At 46.8% G+C, this 20588-nt stretch overlaps 1 protein-coding gene across 1 annotated transcript in view; it reads left to right on the forward strand.

Annotated features, from left to right (window-relative positions):
- Nucleotides 1–20588, forward strand: part of NPAS2 (neuronal PAS domain protein 2) — a gene marked incomplete at both ends in the record, with an annotated part of 95376 nt that overhangs the window by 26198 nt on the left and 48590 nt on the right. Inside the window, 3 exons of the mRNA XM_080917374.1 lie at nt 1158–1306; nt 5718–5809; nt 12501–12590. Of these exons, the coding sequence (XP_080773500.1) occupies nt 1158–1306; nt 5718–5809; nt 12501–12590 (331 nt within the window). The remainder of the gene's footprint in view (nt 1–1157; nt 1307–5717; nt 5810–12500; nt 12591–20588) is intronic.

Here is a 20588-nt window from a genome sequence, read left to right on the forward strand (position 1 = left end):
TTATTCCTCTTGTTAGGGCAGCACCAAAGCCCAGGTCCCCTGTTCTAATTCCTTAAAAGTCTGGGGGTCCTCAGAGGTCTCAACCGGAGCAGCCTAGCTTCCATCTCTTCTACAGACAGCCATTGTACAGTGTCCATGTGAAAGTAGACGTCATCTCAGAGCAATTTAAGAATCACAGAACACATGTAAAGACCACCCATATAGTTCCTGTCCCACAAACACACACATCTCCTTGCTGTGCATTGTCCCTGCACAGTGGAATACCTGTTACAGTTGATGAGACTCCTTGGCATGTCACGATCTCCTCCGGTTTGTTATGGTTCCCTCTTGGTGCCGCATATTCTATGTGTTTGGATGCTCCTGCCATGGCGGACACAGCCACAGTGATGTCACTGCCCTCAACACTCTCTGTGCTGTACCCACACGTCCTTTGCTGTGAGCCATGGTGACCAATGGTTGCTTTAACACTTCTGTAGCTTCTCCTTTTCCTGAATGTCATATAGTTGAGGACATCACATAGTACCTGGCCGGTTTCTTCAACTTAGCGATGTGCCCTCTGAGTTTCTCCTGTGTCATGCTGAATAGTGAGTGATCTATTTTCCGTGCTCACAGCTGCTTGACACATGGGACACCAGCAGTGTCTGTCACATGTCACCCTGGATCTGCCTGGCTCACAGACCGTGCTGAGACATTGTCTGTGAGACATGAGTGAGTGGTACAGCCAGGAACCCCCGCCATACCTCATGGATGCTCTGGGCTGGGGAAAATAGGATTGGAGGAGCCTCACTAGAGGCTTTAAGAATAAATCTATGTAAACAGCATACAATTTTTTCGCTGGAGCTTAAAGCTCTATGAAGTTGGAGAGGCATCGTCTGGCAATGGCACTAAACTATGTAAGGTTTTGTATGTGAGTCAGACCTTGCTTATTATTAATGCTGTCTATCTTTGTGGCCAAAAGTCTAGCAAAACATGTTTCCTGTCCCATTACTCAGCTCTGAAATGTGGCCACCCTTACCTCCACGAGGGAGCGTTTTTGATCTGCTGCTCTCCATAGAACACACTCCAGAGCTCACTCCGGGAGAGAAGGCGCCTCTGCTGCATGGCAGAACCTTCGGGGGGTGGAATGTTCTAGTTACCTGTGCCTTGTGTGTTTGCAGAGCCTCTCGAAACAAGTCTGAGAAGAAGCGTCGGGACCAGTTCAATGTTCTCATCAAAGAACTTAGCTCCATGCTCCCTGGCAACACTCGGAAGATGGACAAGACCACCGTGCTGGAGAAGGTCATCGGGTTCCTGCAGAAACACAATGGTAAAGGCTGTGGCCCTTGCTCTCTCTGTCCCCCCTACCCTCCCCATGGGTGATGAGTTTGTCAGGCAGGTAATCCCCATGAACCTGTCATCAACAAGGACACCCACATCCCTTCTGGACTCTTTTCCAAAGCTCTGGGCCTGCCCAAAAAGCCCTATGTCTAGCATGTTGGGGAGAAGACAGTCATACCCCAAAATGCTTTATCAGCCTGAGGAGCACCTCAAGAGCCCACAGTCTGCATGGGTGACATTCACCATGAGTTGTCTTTGTCATATACCTCTGAACTCGTCCAGGACCGGCCTGCCCCCTTTCTGTTTTTCCCAGAATGTGACGTCTGTTCTGACTACACACTTGGAGTGCGTCTGTCCTTGGGGATCTTAGTTGGAATCATGCAGTTCAGTTCATTCATGGTCTTCCTCCCCAGTCACTGGCAGATACTGCCCTGTCACATGACATTACCACGTGATGCCATTCAGGACCACACATCTTTCTCAGACCACTCTCTCTCTCTCTCTCTCTGGTGCTTTCACCCCTGTATACAGATCACACACACTCACTACCACTCACTTTGACCAGTATCCAGAGCAACAATGGCAAAAATAAATAAATAATAAAAAGCCGGAGAACCACTGAAAGCAGAGATCCTTTTGCCTTGACTATAACACCAAATGGAACAAAATCAAGAAATCCTGCTTCACCGAAGACAGAATTATAGCTCTGAGAGTCCCCTAAGGCAGCTTTTCTCTGGACATGGTCCTCAACAAGATGACATCATGGCACAGGGTGTTACAGGGACATGGGAAAGGGTCCTTATATTTTACATATTTTACGTGTTAGTCTTTCATTATTTCTTTGAGAACTGGGTGACAAGCTGTCTCTTATCTGGCAGATGCTATGAGAGAGGGTAAAGAATGTGTTAATTGCTTTTGCTAAGAGTCTGGAGAAGACCACACAAGCAGAGTTGTGATAGTCATCACCCTGATAATTTAATCCGAGTGCTTCTATTTCCTAAGTAACATTTTAGCCAAGTGAAATAGCAGGTTGGTTTGATTGCCAAGATATTTTGTGCACATTACTCAAACTAGGTCAGGGCCGCAGAAGCAGGACATCTGTCAGATAGGACAGCTGGGATGAAGCCTATCGGTGAGACATTTATGCTACTCTCTGTCCACTGTGGAGTCACCAAATTCTCTAATCTGGCCCAGGAAGGCCAGACCCGCAGCACTGCTGCTTCCTGACACCAGGAGTGCCTCTCCGGCACAGGAGTGCTTTTTCATAAGCAAAGGCCTGCCTGCCTGCCTGCCTGCCTGCCTGCCTGCCCGACCCACCTACAAGCAATCAAAGTATCTGCAGACTCACATAGGTTTCTGAGAACCCCTATTTGGAAAAAAAGGGGGTAAGCTCCACAGTGAATTTCGTACAGAAATAGGGTGCTCACACCAAAATATGGCTTAAAGCAATAAAACCAATGCAGCCATTTTTACATGTCCCCCAAGTACCGGTGAACCCCACAGGCACAGGCGATGGGGTGGGATGGTGAGTTTCTTCCTGCACCAATGCAGGGCTCCCAGAAAGCCACCCTTCGCTTCAATGCCTCTAGACAGCACCTTACTCAGAGTCTCACTCAGGTGTAAAAGAAGCAATTGAGGCCTGAGGGGTTAACTGACCCCGAATCAGACAGGCAGGAAGGCATGCACTTTAACCCCAGCTGCCTGTCTATGAGGCCCTGACCTTAGGTTGCCTTCTACTGTTCCTCCAAGGTGTAGTGCCTGGGGCTCGTAGACAGTTGTCTGTCACAGCTGCACTATAGGTCTGAGTCAGTGTATCTACTCAGACCGTTGCTCCTCAGTCCTGGCTGCCCATGAGAAGTGCCTAAAGAGCTGAAATTAAACCCACTCTGTGGATAGCTAGAGAAGCATCTTTGGGAGGGGCTCCCCAAAAGTGTGCTGGAGCCTGCTCGTGCCACCTCAAACAAAATGAGTCCTACTTGGTCAATGTATGCACTTACACTTGTGTGTATATGTGTGCAGGCAGGCATGTGTGTGTGTGTGTGTGTGTGTGTGTGTGTGTGTGTGTGTATGTATGTATGTATGTGTGTATCATGTATACACCAGAGAATGATCCCAGGTCTCATGATTCAGACTCTTTGAAACGTTTTTGCAGACAAAGCCCCTCACTGACCCGGAAATTGTCAAGTAAACCAGGCAGACTGACCAAGTCCTGAGGATGGATCTGGGCCTGAGTCCCCAGTGTGTGTGTTTGTGTGTGTGTGTGTGTGTGTGTGTGTGTGTGTGTGTGTGTGTGTGTGTTTCCTTGTGCTTATAAGGCAAGAACTTCACTAGTTAGAGTTTCTGTTGCTATGACAAAAACCATCACATAAAAGCAAGTCGGGCAAGAAAGATTTTACACTTCCACAACATTGTTCATCACTGAAGGAGGTCTGGACAGGAACTCAAGCGGGGCTAGAATCTGGAGGCAGGAGCTGATGCAGAGGCCGTGGAGGGATGCTGCTTACTGGCTTCCTCCCCATGGCTTGCTCCTGCCTGCAGATTCTTGCCCAGCCTGAGTTCTCATTCCAACTTCCTTCAGTGATAAACAGTGCTGTGGCAGTGAAAGCCAAATAAACCCTTTCCTCCCCAGCTTGCTCTTTGGTGATGGTGTTTGATCAGAATAGAAACCCTGACTAAGACAACAATCAATGCTGGACAGTGCAGTTTTGTCTAAAATAACACCACATGTTCCCTCAGACTCTTTCCTGCAGAGCCTGAGGGACACCAGTGACAAGAGGTTGAGTCAGGATCTAGTCCAACTTGGTGCTTCATATCCTCTTTCTTCACCTAAATCATGGGCACAGGGCTTGGAGTGTTGCTTATTGGCAGTGCATGGTCCTGGGTTCAAGACTTAGCACTTAAAGAATTCTGGGAAGAAAGCCTTAAACGCTGTTCCAAGTACAACGAGCACGTTCTCTGCCAAACCAACATGCTCTCTTCAGGAACTTATTCAGCAGATTTATCATCTGAGGTATAAATTGGTATATTATTAATTTTTTCTTAACATAGGTGGTGGAAATGTTAGTTTAAGATAGAGGATAGGGTATGAGCTGGAGAGATGGCTCAGTGGTTAAGAGCACTGACTGCTCTTCCAGAGGTCCTGAGTTCTATTCCCAGCAACCACATGGTGGCTCACAACCATCTGTAATGAGATCTGACGCCCTCTTCTGGTGTGACTGAGGACAGCTGCAGTGTGCACATAGAAATAAGTGAATTTTAAAAAGAGGGGATAAATAAGAAAAAAAACAGATGTGCTATTAAGAAAAGTAAATTCAGATCTTGAAGGCAACTAGGGGACTCAGGGTGCAGAAGTAGGGTAGCCCAGTACCTCGCTAGCACGGTGAGTCCTGTACCACATGGAGGCATAAGTTTAATGGATAATGATAAGTGTCTCTGTAGCACTTGTTGCTCAGGAATGATGGAGAGGGTGGGAACTGAACTCTTACCAACATGGAACAGTGGGCCTGTTTGCTGTGAGCCTGAGGTATTTCTAGAAGTTGTTGTTCGGAAGTGCTGGGAATAGAACCCAGGAGGACACACATGAGTAAAAAGCTCACACTCTGAATGTTAGTGTTCTGTCTAAGCTCCACCCCCACAGCTACCTGGCAACAGCCCCGGGATGCCTAACACTCTCTCTCTTGCTCTCTTCCCCTCTTCCCTTTTGTCCCTTCTCTCCCCATTCCCTTCCCCCCTCTCTCTCTACATGTCCATGGCCAGCCTCTACTCCTTTTCTACTCTTCTCCTCTCTTTCTCTGCCCTTAACTGCCCTCTTAACTCCCCTGCCCAAGCCCTGAATAAACTCTATTTTAAACTATATCATTGTGTGACTGGTCCCTCATGGGGAAGGGATGCCTCAACATGAGTCCACCAGAGGCACCCCCTTCCCCCACACCTTACCACACCTCTATAGAACATATATTCCCCACCCCCTTTGTCTTTTTATAAGCACAACACTACCTGTGAGCCCCACCTCCAGCCCTTGGAATTCTGAGAATCCCAGATTCACTTGGCTTTAAACACTGTAACTTGAGAAGACACTGCCAGTTGTCCCTTCCCTTGAGGATGCCTGGCTGCCTGGTTCTAGCTGCTCTAGAGTTGCCACTAGAGCTAAAGAGTCAAAGTCACTGCAGTGGTAGGACCTCTCCTCCCCCTGAGTCCCCCTCTTAAAGTCTATGACAGCATCGAAAATGTTGTTCAGCCTATTGTATCCATGGCCTTCGGAGTTTGGAACTTGAGAAGGACATGTCCCTTGCTTTCTTTAATTAAAGATTTAATTGAAGAAATATATTCCAGATCTGAGGTGCCTTGAATATGAAGCCTTATGTACACCCTTCTTTTCTTTCTTTCTTTTTTTTTTTTAGAAGTCTCGGCACAAACAGAAATCTGTGACATCCAGCAGGACTGGAAGCCTTCATTCCTCAGTAACGAGGAATTCACCCAGCTGATGTTGGAGGTAAAGCACCCTTCTTTCAAATTAGCTTGCTATGGCTGGGGGTGTAGCAGGAATATGGGGGTGTAGCAGGAATATGGGGGTGTAGCAGGAATATGGGGGTGTAGCAGGAATATGGGGGTGTAGCAGGAATATGGGGGTGTAGCAGGAATATGGGGGTGTAGCAGGAATGTGGGGGTGTAGCAGGAACATGGGGGTGTAGCAGGAATATGGGGGTATAGCAGGAATATGGGGGTGTAGCAGGAATATGGGGGTGTAGCAGGAATATGGGGGTGTAGCAGGAATATGGGGGTGTAGCAGGAATGTGGGGGTGTAGCAGGAATAGGCAGTGGATACACAACGCCCTGGGTTCAGATCCCCAGCACCACATGAAAGCAGGCGTGGCGGGTTAAGCCTATAGTCCCTGTGCTCTAGAGGCTGAAGTTCAAGGGCAGATTCTGCTACACAGTCTAAGACCGGCCTAAGAGATACAGGGCCTTGTCTGAAAACAGTAACAGCAGCAGCAGCAGCAAACAAAAACAAGGAAATAGCTCAGTCAGTGAAGCGCTTACCTCGCAAGCGTGAGTACTTGGTGTAGTTCCCAGAACCCACGTTTTTAATGCATGCATGCCTGGTGTCACACATTCGGAAGCCCAGCACATGGGAGGAGAGATCCGTGGAACCGGCTGCCTAGCCAGCCAGCCTCATCTGTGTGGTAAGCCCTGGGACAAAAGAGAAGCCCTGTCTCAAACCGAAAATCAAAGTGAATGGCTTTACACCTATGCACATAGGATCACGCACGTGCACGCATACTTACACATAGTGTACATGCACTCACACACATGCGAACATCCACTCATGCACGAGTATGTGTGTAATCACATTTGTGTACTCACATGCGCAGACACACATACGCACTTGAACATGCATATTCAATCACATGGACAGACATTCCCATATATTCAGTAAGTTAGAAATTAAGTTGTAGCTGGGTGCTCCTAGTAGCTCTTGTGCCCAAAGAAAGCAGCTGTTCATGGCCCTGGAAATAAGCCTCAGAACGGATGCTGGCCTGTGGTTCTGCCGGCTACTGTTCATGCTTTGACTACTGAGTTGAGCTACCTAAGCAAGAATTTCCAGGCTAGATGTGGTGGAGCGCTCCCCGTCGCCTCAGTGACTGTAGAACTGGCCCCATCTTTGTCCTCCCAACAAAGGGCATAGAACAGGAACCAGGGGTAAGTGGCAGAAGTAGTCAGAGGGGAGCCGGAAAACAGAAGATGGTGACAGACAGAAACCCCTCCTTTAGAATGCAGAAGTTACAATTCTCCCCTTAGGAGATGCACTCTTGGAAACGGGTCTAAGTTACACATTAAGCCTGAGCTCACCGTACGTGAACATCATGTGGGTGTCAGTCACCGTGACCTGTGCCTCCCACCCTGGCCATGCCCATTCTGTGCTAAGATGGCCATGTTCCTTTACCTGCGGGATTGAGTTCAGGAGGTAGGGGTGGGGAGGGAAGGGCTGCTGATGAAGGAGTAACCTCCATTGTGTCCGTATGGGCAAAAGTCCCTGGGACAGGACCCTACAAAGCCCTAGCAGGTACTCTGACTCCAGACTTGGGCTTTACTGCAGGAGCATGCCTATGACCATGAGAACTAACCTCATGACCATGAACGCTGGCTCCCGGCTGAGGCTTCAAGAGGGTGGCTTCCTAGGTTAAGTCTTTCTATAGTTCATCTGTGTGCCTATATAAGACCGATGTAAACTTCAATTTCCATACATTAACTATGCAGAAAACAGAAAGTCCTGAAATAAGAAGATGCCAGAATAAAGATGTCTAAATATTATGAAACATAAATGCATTAATGAACATTCGCAGCAGATGAGAGCTACTTAACTCTACATGGGAACTATATTTAAAGGAAATACGGAACATTCTGCAGAAGCAGTGTATTTTAAGTATGTTAAATTTAAAGCAGCTTATGAAATATAATGTTAATTTGTTGCATTATTATGCTGCCTTACAGGAGACAACCCATCTTTTAATTCCCATGGGAAAGTGGTTAAAATCATATAACCCTCTGGAACCAGCCACTTTTTAAGAGCCTTCTAGCACAACCTTTTTTTGCTTTATCCAGTGAGTTTCAAAGTATCTAAAGAATTTCACGGAATAAGGTTTCTATGAGGTTTTAAAAATGTTGATATGTTTATGTCTGGAAAAAAGGATTAGCAATCACGACTCTATTAAAACCCCTCGGAAGCTGCTCATCAGGGTGCAGTCCGTGAAGTGGAGAGAGAAGGCTAAACATATGGCTTAAGTCTGGAATCACCCCTGTCTGTCCAGCTTTGGTACACGGAGGGCAGCTCTGAGATGGAAGGCTACCAACTAGTACTTCTCTCTGGCTATGCTGAGCTTGTCTCCCAACCTGTTGTCCTTCAGTAGACACAGACTTCAGGCTGAGTCAGCAATGCCTTCTGCTTTCTCCCCTCAGCTGATCCAAGCCCCATAATGTGGCCCCTTAGGTGACTCACGAGTTTTCACATCACAGCTTACTCTTAGTGTTTGTTCCATTCCTACTGCGCATCCCCTCTTTCGGGGGAGCATGCCTGTGGTGGTTTGTATATGCTCAGGCCAGGGAGTGGCACTATTGAGAGGTGTGGCCTTTTTGAAGTAGTGTGGCATTGTTGGAGTGGGTGTGGCCTTGTTGGAGTGGGTGTGGCCTTGTTGGAGTGGGTGTGGCTTTGTTGGAGTAGGTATATCACTTCTGGCCTGGCTTTGAGACCCTCCTCCAGTAGCTGTCTGGAAGCCAGTCTTCCACTAGCTGCCTTCAAAACAAGTTGTAGAACTCTCAGCCCCTCCTGCACCATGTCTGCCTGGATGCTGCCATACTCCCACCTTGATGATAATGGACAGAACCTCTGAACCTGTAAGTCAGCCTCAATTAAATGTTGTCCTCTTGGTCATGGTGTCTGTTCACAGCAGTAAAACCCTAGCTAAGACAATGCCCTTCCAGGATCCATGTTTTTGTAGCCAGGAGAGTCCTTCCATCTCAATGAAGACACAGCCTGACAGAAAAGCCCTGTGCCCCAGGGAATTGCTAGTTACTGAGCATGAATCCCCCCTTCTTCCTACCATCTGTCAAAGGGGCACAAAACTGGACTTCAGGACTCACCCAGGTCACATGACCCAAGCCATGGAGTTGAGGTTGCATTGGCAAAATAAATTAAAATTTTTTAACATTTTAAATTTTTTTAAATTTTTAAATTTTAAATTAAAATTTTAAAGTCACTAGGCTTTGCTTTTGTTTTTTTTTTTTTTGTTTTTTGTTTTTTTTTTTTTTCACCATAACTCACAAATCTGACCTGGAGTATCTCAGGGTCAGCACGACAGGCACTGTATACACCTAATCTTTCTTTGAGGCCCTGTGTGTTGTAGGATACTTTTCAGCATCTCCTGCCTCTACTCGATTTATGCTACCACCAAATGCCAGTAGTAATAGCCCCAAAACTGTCCACAGGCATTTACCAGATATCCCAAGGATGAGACCCACAGAGGTAACTCAAAAGGATGCAATTTCCTCAAGAGATGCCCTGTATAAAAATGGACTCAACATGAGTCAAAGACACTTGTAAGACCTAAAACACTAGAGGGAAAATATCACAAGACAGCAGAGGCAAGGACTCCTGAAAACATGCCACCAGCATGAGAAACATCTTTAAGCACTCAGAAGTGAGACCTGAAATTTAAAAGCTTCTGCAGGCTAAAGAAGTTATCCACAAGCAAACACAGAGCCTCCAGGATGGGGACAGTTATCAGATGTCCCTCCGGCAGGGGGTTAAAGTCTAGAATACATAAAGAACTACAGAAATCAAAGACCACCAAAAACAACAAAATCCTGCCAATCAACAGTTTTCAAAAGAAGAAACATAACTGACCAATAAATACTTCTTAAAGTCTTCAACATCCTTAGCCATCAGGGAAATGCAAACTTCTTTAAGATTCTGTCTCACCCTACTCCGAATGGTTTTACATCAATAAAACAAATGGGGGGATGGTAAAGAGGTGTTCACATGACTCACATCCCGAATACCAGCCCAGCCTCTTCTATCTACTTATCTACCGAATTCCATCTTATTGGTACCATATCCAACCTCAAGGTCCAGCTCCACCTGTTATGTCCACACCCAGACATAATCAATAAAAGGAATCGGCATGCCCAGGTCTCATTCCAAAAACACAAACTGTGAAAGATGACAGAGTTCCACCTCAAGTCCAATCAGTCCTCTAGGACATCCTCCGATGAGTGTCCATTGTGAACCTGGAGCCTCCGATGACAGTCTCCTGCATGAACCCGGAGGACAGAGAACATAAAAGAGCAATCTTTAACTTCATCAGAGAATCCAAGGAGCCTAAGGCACAAAGAAACAGTTCCGTCAACTTAGAACTTTCTAACCTGAGTGACGCCCGAGAAAACACAAACATAGGGCTGCATGGAGTGGTGAAGTCACTCCAGGATTTGAAAACTGAATTCAATAAAGAGAAGCACTGAAGGGAGGTAAAGCTGAAAACGAAGATGGAATGGAAAACCTGAAAGCCCAGTAAGAAGCTCGTGGAAAGCCTCACAAGTAGAATGGATCAAAGAGAAGACAGAATATCTGAACTGGAATCTAGAGGAATAATAGCACATGAGCAAAGATATGGGGGGGGGGAGTTAAAACACAGGAAAGGAACGCACGGGGGAATGAGGGACACCATGGAAAAGTAAACCTTTAGATTACAGCCATAGATAAGGGAGAAGACAGGCCAAATCTTTGACAAAATCATAGAAGAAAACTTTCCAAAACTAAGGAAAGACACACCCATACAGATACACAGAAAGCAAACAAAACAAGAAAGGCCAGAAAAGAAAATCCCCATGGAGTACATACTTAAACCACTAAGTACAAAGCAAAGAGCCCCGAAAGGGGGAGGGAAAACACAGCCACATGCACACAAGGTGACTGCCCTTTCCTCTTCTGGCCCACACTCCTCCTAACTGCTCAAAAGGAAGACCCCTTTATGGGAGTAGATTCTCAGGAGCACCTTGGGGAGGATCTAGGAAGAGGCAAGCAGAATGTTTCCAGGTTTTTCTAAGGTCAGCTTCATCACCCCCTCTGCAAAATGAGAAACAGATTTGGATAAGATGCTGTCTCAAAGATGCGGTCGATATGACAGCAGTGGCGAGCTTCCAGTGGACATCCACCTGAGCCTAGGTAGCATTCCCTCGATGATTTATGTTCTAGTGACACGTGCTAGTTGTTAGCCAGTTAGCTATCGCCCCCAGATAGCCAGTTGCTCTTGTGACCTCTTCTTTGCTGAATGACGTCCGAGTTTTAGAGATCAGCTTTGTGTTGTTGGAAGCATTATAAACACCCACAGTCAAATCTCAATACGTTTAAAAACTGAACCTCAGGAGGCTGTACCCAGTGAGAGCACAATCCACCTCGATCCGCTCACATCTGAGGCAGGGTACCTAGTGGAGAGAATAGGCACTTTTGCATGCATGTGATTTTTAGGAATTTGGAAACTCTTGGGCCCAGGTGAGTTAGTTACAAAGCCCGCACTCCCACCCAGCCTTGTAGAACACAGTGAGTGTTCCTTTTAGAGAGGGAAGGATGAAAAATAAGTTTTACTACCCTGGTGCCTCAGCCTCCCAAGCGCTAGAATTACGGCCTAATCTCACACAGTGCCTCAAATGTAGATGGTTCTTTCTATAACTAGAAGGAACTGAATGTGTGAGCAAAGAACTTGGTATTCTTTGCTCGTGTGCTGAGATTCCTCTGTCTTCAACGTGATAATGGATACGGATGGCGGTCTGCCACATCCAGCCAGGGTCCAGGGATGGACCTGACTGGGCCAGCAAAGGAATGAAGAAAAGGTACAACAGAGACATGTAGGCAGAAAGCTGGCATTGAGTGGACTGAGCTCTCTGATAAAGAAGCCGTAGCCTGATTATACAGCTGAGTGGGGGCGGGGTTATCGAGCACAGCTGAAGAAAGAGACAGGTTTAGCTCCTCTTGGTAGGAGCGGACTCTGTAGGGGAGCTGTCTTCGGGCCTTGAACACCCATTGAAGGTGGGGCTGTGGCTGCATTGGATGTTTTCTACACATACTATCTCCATCTGCACATGGATTAGAAGGGAAGGTTTTGCCTTTCTCTGTCAGGCACACGTGCTCTCACACTCAGTGACTCTCCCCCTTCCCACAGAGGTCTGCTTTGGCCTGAGGACACATTTCTCTGTGTAAGACATCTCTTTCTCAATATCTTGCAGTAAACGTTTAACCGTGAGCTCACAATGATATTGGGGCCAGGGGCTGGGGATTGTAACGTGCCGCTGCTGATGCCTCTGAGTGGCCATGGATACTTCTGATTCATCTCGGTCACGTGCCTGGCATTAAACCTACTTGAGCAATTCCATGGCTGCACTTCATTTTATGATACCAACAGGTCAACTTTGTGAGCATTTGCGAGCGCTTTGCCTGAGCTGAGCAAATTGTGTGCAGGGTCATCCCATGTGTGGGTCAGGAAAGCACTGTGACGTTAGGTGACGTTATTCGTGGAAATGGCCTAAGGATTGCAAAACAAAGTCGGGGGAAAAATTACGGACCCTTTGCTTTGGTTTCATGCTCCTTCATAAAAGCATTTCTAAGATGCTCTCAAATGTTGCATCTCCCCCAGGCATTGGATGGCTTTGTCATTGTCGTGACAACAGACGGAAGCATCATCTATGTGTCTGACAGTATCACTCCTCTCCTTGGACACTTACCGGTGAGTCTCTGCTCCTGCGGCCTTGACCTGTGCACGTTTTCATATTTCCTGGACAGGTCTGTAGACGTGCTGTAGGTCTGGGAAGCTATGTGTGAGGAGAAGGGGCATGGAGAACCAAACCAGACCAAACTCAAGGTCCTGCAGCAGATGAAGGGCAGGAGAAGGCGTGTACCACCCTGAAACAGGCATGGAGCTTCAACCTCATTGGGCATCGGGCCAGAGTCAAAGTTGAGATGGGACTCACATGAGTTTCTCGGTGCTGTTAGCAGAGCTCAGAGGACAGCAGATGTCCCTGGTCAACCTAGAGCTGATTAAGGAAGGGGAAACAGATGGCCCATGCAGACTATGGTTTGGAGCTCGCTTGAGACAAGTATGAGATTGCAAGTAGGTTATAACACTAATCACACTGAACGCTTCCCAGCAGCCGTGTTTCCTGGGAATTGAAACACTGTGTGGCAAGACACGGTTGGACCAATGTTGGAAGGGCCTTGGGGAATGAGAAGGGGACAGTTGAGGAGGAGATGGCCAGATCTGTGCCCATGAGTGCTTGGGTCTAGGGTGGCTGCAGGCCCCTCTGTTCCTTCATCCTTCTTTTCTCCTGCCTTTTTCCTCCATCCTCTCTATAATCCTGATGCTCCCTGGAAATACTAGCTCAATATGAAGTCACTTTCAGGTCTACACCAGGCTTTAAGAAGGCCCACCCTCAAGGAAAACTCAAGTGTTTGCCCAACACACCATTTCTTGCTCTGCCATTATTGGCTCCCATGGAACTTGGCCCGAAATCTCAGATCCACTAGGAGTGATGCTCATTAGTGGTGGATAAACATCCCCTCTTCCCGATCAGTCTGGCAGAACCAACCACCTCCCTCCTAACGCTTGTGTTCAGAATGTTAGGCCTCCAGTTTCTGTGACAAGGCAGGTTGCAGCTTGCCCTGGATTCAGCCAAAGGAAATCCTGGGCCAGCAAGGTGCTAGAAAACTATGGTCCTCTCTCTTCATAGCCCTGCCGGGTCAAGAGGCAACATGACCTTTCTCTATGAGCAGCTTCTGTCTGTCTTATGGTGAAAAGCCCTACTCTGCTGGTGGCTCAGGGTTTCTTCTACATCATCCTGGACTGTTGATTCCTTCCTTGGAAGACTATCTCCCAGCCCATTGTTTTTGCACATGGTCTGTATTCTTACAAAATTATCACTACTTGGATTCTTCTGCTATCCCAGCATCTTAGGTCTGAGAAGCACTTTTGACCTTTCCAGGTGGCTACCTTCCCATGGCATTATGGGTATCACCATTCCCTGATGCCAGGGTAGATAGAATGGGCATGTGAGTGTCTCTTCCTGGGGCAGCTGTTGGAAGAGGCTCATTCTGGTCTTAAGGGATGCCGATGTGCACCCACACCTTGGTCTTTGTCTCAGTCCAGAGGATGGTGATGATGCAGACATGACCACGCTTCCATCATCATGGCTTCTTGGGGCTCATCTAAGGCTATCTGAGGAAAGAGGGAGAGATGAGGTGTCCCTTTGGGGAGAGCTTCTGTTTTGCTTTGAGTGGAAAAGAGTGTGCAGCAGTGAATCCTGACCAAACCCAACCAGTTGTGACCTGCTTTCTGGCTGGGAAGGAGGACCAGAGCCCAGAGCTGTTTGGGTGAACTCCCTTCTGCTTCACGCTCTTATGAGTATCTGATGACCCAGTTGCTATATGTGGCAAAGGGGACTTAGGAAGTAATTTTCCTGGCTCAAAATGTTGGAGCCATTCAGGTCCACCTTATGAAATCATGTTCTGACTGGAAGAACCAGGGATGGCTTCACCCTTACTTGGTCATGCCAGACCCTTGTGTGTGGTTATTAGGCAGCCATCTGTAGACTGGACTTACACCTTGACACACAGCAAGGCCCTAGTAGGGCTGAGCCCTGGATGAGAGGTCTGAAAGATTTGCAGTTAGATTCTGTTCTCTGGCTTTCCCGGGGTCTTCCTTTACAAGTGGAGTAGACAAGCACTTTTAAGAGCAGGAATTTTGCCAATTCCATCAGCATGTAGCTGCTTCTTCTGGAAATCATTTCTCGGTTGCTTTCAACTACACCTGAGGAAAGCCCAGGGACCGAGCCAGTGAGGACAGGACAGAGGTGGAGACAGGCACCATCGTGTCGAGCCCAAGCCGGCCACCACTTCACTCCAGTGTGTTTCTGGTGCCAAGGCTTTGGGTTGCAGCTTGGAAATATCTTTGGTTAATTTGTCTTTAATTTCCCTACTTCCTGTCACGAGACCAGGATCTGTCTGCAGAGTGTTCAGTGTTGGCAGAGGCCCTGTGATGGTGGCTTTTCTTCAGGGTTTCAGTCTGAGAACTTTGACTATCACGAGCACACACTTACTGAGCACCCACTTGCTGTATGCCAAGTTTCCGTGTATTGATACCTGCAAAGAGAACAGTCTCTTGCTGTCCTTACTGATCCTTACTTACAGTAATGTCATGAAGGTCAATACCCCTGAGCACAAATGAGAAAGTAGCAGTGCAAAGAGGTCAAGTATAGACCAGCGTATGCGGGCATCTAGGGGTGTGACTGTGGTATGAACTGGGGTAATTACTCCAGAAAGTTGGAGGTGTGACTGCAGTGGTTTCATACAGAGGTGTGATTATGGTGTGAACTGAGGTGGTGGTTCCAAACAGCCAGGGGTGGGACTGTGGTATGGACTGGGGGCCACGGCTTGAGACATCCAGGGACGTCTAAGTGTAAACTGGGGTAGTAGCTCCAGAAAGTCAGAGTTGTGACTGGAACTGGGACGATGGCTCCAGACAGCCAGCGTGTGACTGTGGTGTGAACTGGGTGATGGCTCCAGACAGCCAGGAGTATGACTGTGGTGTGAACTGGGTGATGGCTCCAGAGCAAGGTGTTTAGCCACTACTCAGAACTCTGCAGAGGACAGAAAAAGGTACCAATTCCTCTGGCTGTGGTGAGTGTCACTCTTCAGAGGTATATATTGAGAAGAAGCATGACTGGCTAGGGACAATTGAGACAAGGGACAGAAGACCACAGTTCCCAACAGCAGAACCCTGACATGCCAATGTCAAATCCCAGTGTCACCTCTGTGGCTGAGATGGAGAAAAATCCATCAGAATTTCTCCTAAGAGTGAGTGAACTTAAAGCTTTGTTTCCTGTCTCTTGGTGAGATAAAGTTCCTGATAGATTCTCATACAGAGATTTCCTGATAAAAGATTGGAGAACTTGTTGCTTTCGGTATAGCAGAAAGAATCAAAGGAAGAAAGAAAGCAAAGCCTTTAAGTCAATGTTTTAGTGGTGTTGTTATCAACATACCTGGTATTTCTTGGTGTCTAGAATAGACACAGGTTATTGAAGCAAAGATGGAAGGGTATGTGTGTGTGTGTGTATGTTGTAAGCGCATGTGTGTGTCTGTGTATATGGTATGTGTATGCATGTATGTGTATCTGTGTGTATGTCTATGTACATAGTGTATGTATGTGCATTACATGTGTGTGCATGTAAGTGCATGTGTGTATCTGTGTGTCTGTATGTGTCAGTATGTGTGTGGTATGTGTGTATGTGTGGTGTCTATATGTGCATGTGTCTGTGTGTGTGTATTTTTGTTTGCATGTGTGTGTCTGTATGTCAGTGTGTGTGGTATGTATGTGTGGTGTCTATGTGTCTGTGTCAGTGTGGTATATGTATATGTGTGGTGTGTATGTGTGTGTGTAGCATGTGTGTGTATAGTCTGTGTATGTGGTATCTGTGTGTGTGTAGTGTGTGTGTGTGTGTGTTATCTGTTTGTGTGTGTGTACGCGCAAATGCACACATTTCTGAAAGCCCATGTCTAAAGGGAGCTCCTGCAATGGGAAGGCAGCGGCAGACTTTCAGGAGCAACGCTTGGAAAGTGAACTGAACAGAGAGGACGAAGCTGGGAAACAGTCTGGCTGTGGCAGAACCAGGGCCAGCGTGATCTGGCTTTCCTGTTTGGATTTTTTTTTTAAGCTACCAGCCTGGTTCCCTTTTCGGGTTTGTTTGCAAATGTGGTGTTTGCCTGAAGCACTAGGTCATAGTGCACTCTGAAGATGGAAATCATGTCACCAGCCCTGAGCATGGGACTGTGTCTCAGTGTTTATGAACAAGACACCAGCTTCATATCTGAGTAACTGCATAAACAGAGCTTGTCAAGGTGGGCACATCTCAGAAGAGAGAAAGGTAAGCATGCTGATATCTCAGTTCCCACCCCCAAAATAAGCTAAGATTTAAAAACATCTCTAGGCAGAAAAACACTTTCATGTGAGTTAGTTCTCCAAGTGAGAGCTCTGTTAAGAACAACATATCCTGAAATATGTGGGCACGTTCCCTTGAGGCTCACAGTGGGAAAGCCAATCACATAAAAGGAAGGGAACAGCCTCTGGCTTATGTTACCGTAAAATACAACATCAAGGTCAAGGCCAGCAGACTCTCCAAGAACTGTTCCACCTCCACTCACATGCAGGAAATGCCTACCTTCAGGCCATGTCATCAGAAGGCTTCAAGGCAGAGCCATAATACATGTCATTGCAAAGTGAAGTTAATCATGGGCTGCAAGTCTAGGCCTCCAAAGTAAGTGTGTGTGTGTGTGTGTGTGTGTGTGTGTGTGTGTGTGCATGTGCGCCCACACAGGAACATGCATGTGTGTATATGATATATATACTGATATATATAAAACATGCACATTATATATATATATGTTCACATATATAATATATATATATATTTTATCTACAGATAGATGGAGAGAGAGAGAGACAGACAGACAGATAGATGTCTTAGTCGGGGTTTCAATTCCTGCACAAAATATCACAACCAAGAAGCAAGTTGGGGAGGAAAGGGTTTATTCAGCTTACACTTCCACATTGCTGTTCATCACCAAAGGAAGTCAGGACTGGAACCCAAGCAGCTCAGGAAGCAAAAGCTGATGCAGAGGCCATGGAGGGATGTTACTTACTGGCTTGCTTCCCCTGGCTTGCTCAGCCTGCTTTCTTATAGAACCCAGGTTTACCAGCCCAGGAATGACACCACCCACAATGGGCTGGGCCAGGGATGGCACCACCCACAATGGGCTGGGCCTTCCCCCCTGATCACTAGTTGAGAAAATGCCTTACAGCTGGATCTCATGGACGCTTTTCCTCAACTGAGGCTCCTTTCTCTGTGATAACTCCAACTTGTGTCAATGTTTACACAAACCCAGCCAGTACAATATATATTCATTTAATATTTAAACTCATGACCAAGTGGGCAGGAACCTGAAGGTAAACCATCCATCACAGAGGATAAGAGCTAGAACAGGCCTGAGAGCACAGGAGACCCACCTGCTGCTCTATCACCGTGCCCCACCTCTGCCTAGAAACAACTAACTTCCTAAGTTTGAGAGTAACTACTTGTTTGTTTTACTTTGCAATTTTATTAATGCTGCATTGTTTTCTGAGCTATAATTTAGTAGAAATTAAGAATTCCATACCCTAAATGTTTAGAACAAACAATGTTCTGATGTGGGATCTCCCCTGCCCCCTGCCAACATTTTTGTTCATTTGCATAATTTTCTTATGCCTCTGTATTTGCATAATGAAAGTACTCAAATGTAAACAAAAAAAGATACATCTATGCTTTGTACACACCTGGCAATTGTAGCCTGAGAAAAGCCTTAAGACGTATTTTAAGTTACACAATGATCCACGGTATTTTCCTAAAAGTTTTCAATTTGGGGGCTAGAGATAACAGCTCAGCAGTCAAGAGCACTGACTGCTCTTCCAGAGGACCCGGGTTATGTTCCTAGTACCCACATGGCAGGAAGCTTGCAACCTTCTGTAATTCAAGTTCTAGGAGACCCAAGTGTTTCTTTCCAGCCTCGGTGGGCACTGCACACATATGGCGCACAGACATATGAGCAGAGGAAAAGCTCACATACACAAGATAATTTTCTTAGTCTTCAGATATTGACAAAGTTTCCAGCTTTGGACTTTTAGATAGAGATGTTTGAGCTATGCTGGGTTGTGTTCATCTTCATATCAGGGGATCATAAGAGCATGCAGCAGATGAGGTGACCCCTGCAATCTGGGACATAGAGTAGTACCTCTCTGTAGTACATCGCAGCTACTCTCTTCATGGTCTGGACATTGGTTGCCAGGGAGCATGTTTCGATTACCTGTTGTTCACCCCATCCTGGTATAGTGATGATGTCTGAACACAGCATGTGACACCTGGCACTAGATAGAAGAGGTTGACAACAGGACAGGAGTTGCACATGCTCAGAACCCAGGGAAAGAGAACACTGCACCCTAAGGGTGTGGGGGGTCATCACCTTCTTATACAGATGAAGGAATATGGTCAGAGAGGGACTGGCCTCATAGTAAAGAGATGGAAGTATGCACCCAGAGATCTCAGTGAGCTTCTCTGAGTAATTTTAACTGCAGGGGATGGTGCCAAATCCTCCACTCAGAAACGAACAGAAACTGTGTCTGATCCATTGACAAGAGGAGCTCACAATTAGGCCTGTCCAGACTTCCAAATGCCAAGACTCCACGTGGAGCCTCAGTCTGAGGCCTTTTAGCAGAGGTGGCTAAATTGTAATCACAGTCTCTCTGTGACTTACCTTTCCCTGTCTTTAGGGTATCTTGGTGGACATCATCCTTCCTTTGCGTTTGCCACTTTTAGTATTTGGCTGTTCTTTTACTGAACCATGGTCAAAGGGAATTCCTGTCTTCTGGGAGCTTGACTGTCTGGCATGAGCTTGATTCGAGTCTCAGCGAAATCTGAGTATCTCACACATCTCCTTTGCCTAGGTCAAGATCTTTAGGATTCCCCTGAGCTTGTTAGCATCTCCTCCCAATATGATACAACCCTGGGGCCTCTCAAACTCTTTCCTTGACATGTAACCAGTTCACAGCTTCAGCTGGGACTGCCACAGCCCATCAGGGACCTTCTAGAGCTGATTCTCCACCCAGTCCTCTTGCAGACCCCAGCCATCTTGGAAGTCGCTTTGTTCTTGACAGGATGCCACTGAACTAAGGTTACTGTCCAAGCATGAGAGGTCTCCTGCGTTCATAGATGTCTCAGTTCATCCTGAGACTTGGAGTTTAACAGAGAGACCTGAGAAAACACACAGTGCAGCTGAGAGGAGGCCTTCCCAGGAAAGTCCCAAGTGGGGCTAACTCCTAGATAATCAGCCCAGGGTCTAGCAACAGTGGGAGAGACCCCCTCCTACCTCCTGCCTCCCACAAGTAAGGGACGCTCCATTCAGACTGCAAAGGATGTGGTCCCTCCTTCCCATCTGTGATTGCTATTGTTTTAACAACAGAGCTGAGATCATTCAAGAAATGGTTCAACTGCAGATGTAATTTGCTCTTCCATCAGCACTGAAGTTTAAATGGTCAAATCATCCCTGTTGATGGTAGTCTTTAGTACTTGAAGATGGCATCACAGGTAGCAAATGCACGTGACACCTAAGAGCAGCACGGAGTTAAGTATCAACTGACCATAACCTCAAAACCTCCATATATCCCACCTAGCCTACCCCTAGCCATTCATCTCTGTTCTGCATAGATATCCACCTTTGTGCACACATCCCGCCCCCAGCAGCCTTCTAACCAACGCTCCTCCACATAAGGAGTTAGGCCAAGGGGCCTCTCGCTTCACTCTGTCACACCAACCCTGGGGAAAGGACTTAGATGAAACCCCTAAAGAAATGACTATGGAGTAACTTTGGGTTTTTTAAGAGTCTGAAATATCTTTAAGAAGAAAGGCTACTGTCATGTGTGAGCATTAGTCATATGCTAAAAATGCTAGCAGAAACTGGCTTAAAATAAAGTCATAAGCATCAGAGGGGGAAGATGGTGAAAGGCAATCAGAAATGATGCCCTGGGCTGGTAGGGGGTCAGCAGAGTCTTTCTATAATGAGAGAACTCAGGCCTCCTCCCCAGTCAGCCAAAATGCTGGCTCCAGGAGGGAGTCTGACATCCAGGAGCCATCAGAACTACTGGTTG

The sequence above is a fragment of the Micromys minutus genome, assembly GCF_963924665.1.
Source record: "Micromys minutus genome assembly, chromosome: 5".
Taxonomy (NCBI): Eukaryota; Metazoa; Chordata; class Mammalia; order Rodentia; family Muridae; genus Micromys; species Micromys minutus.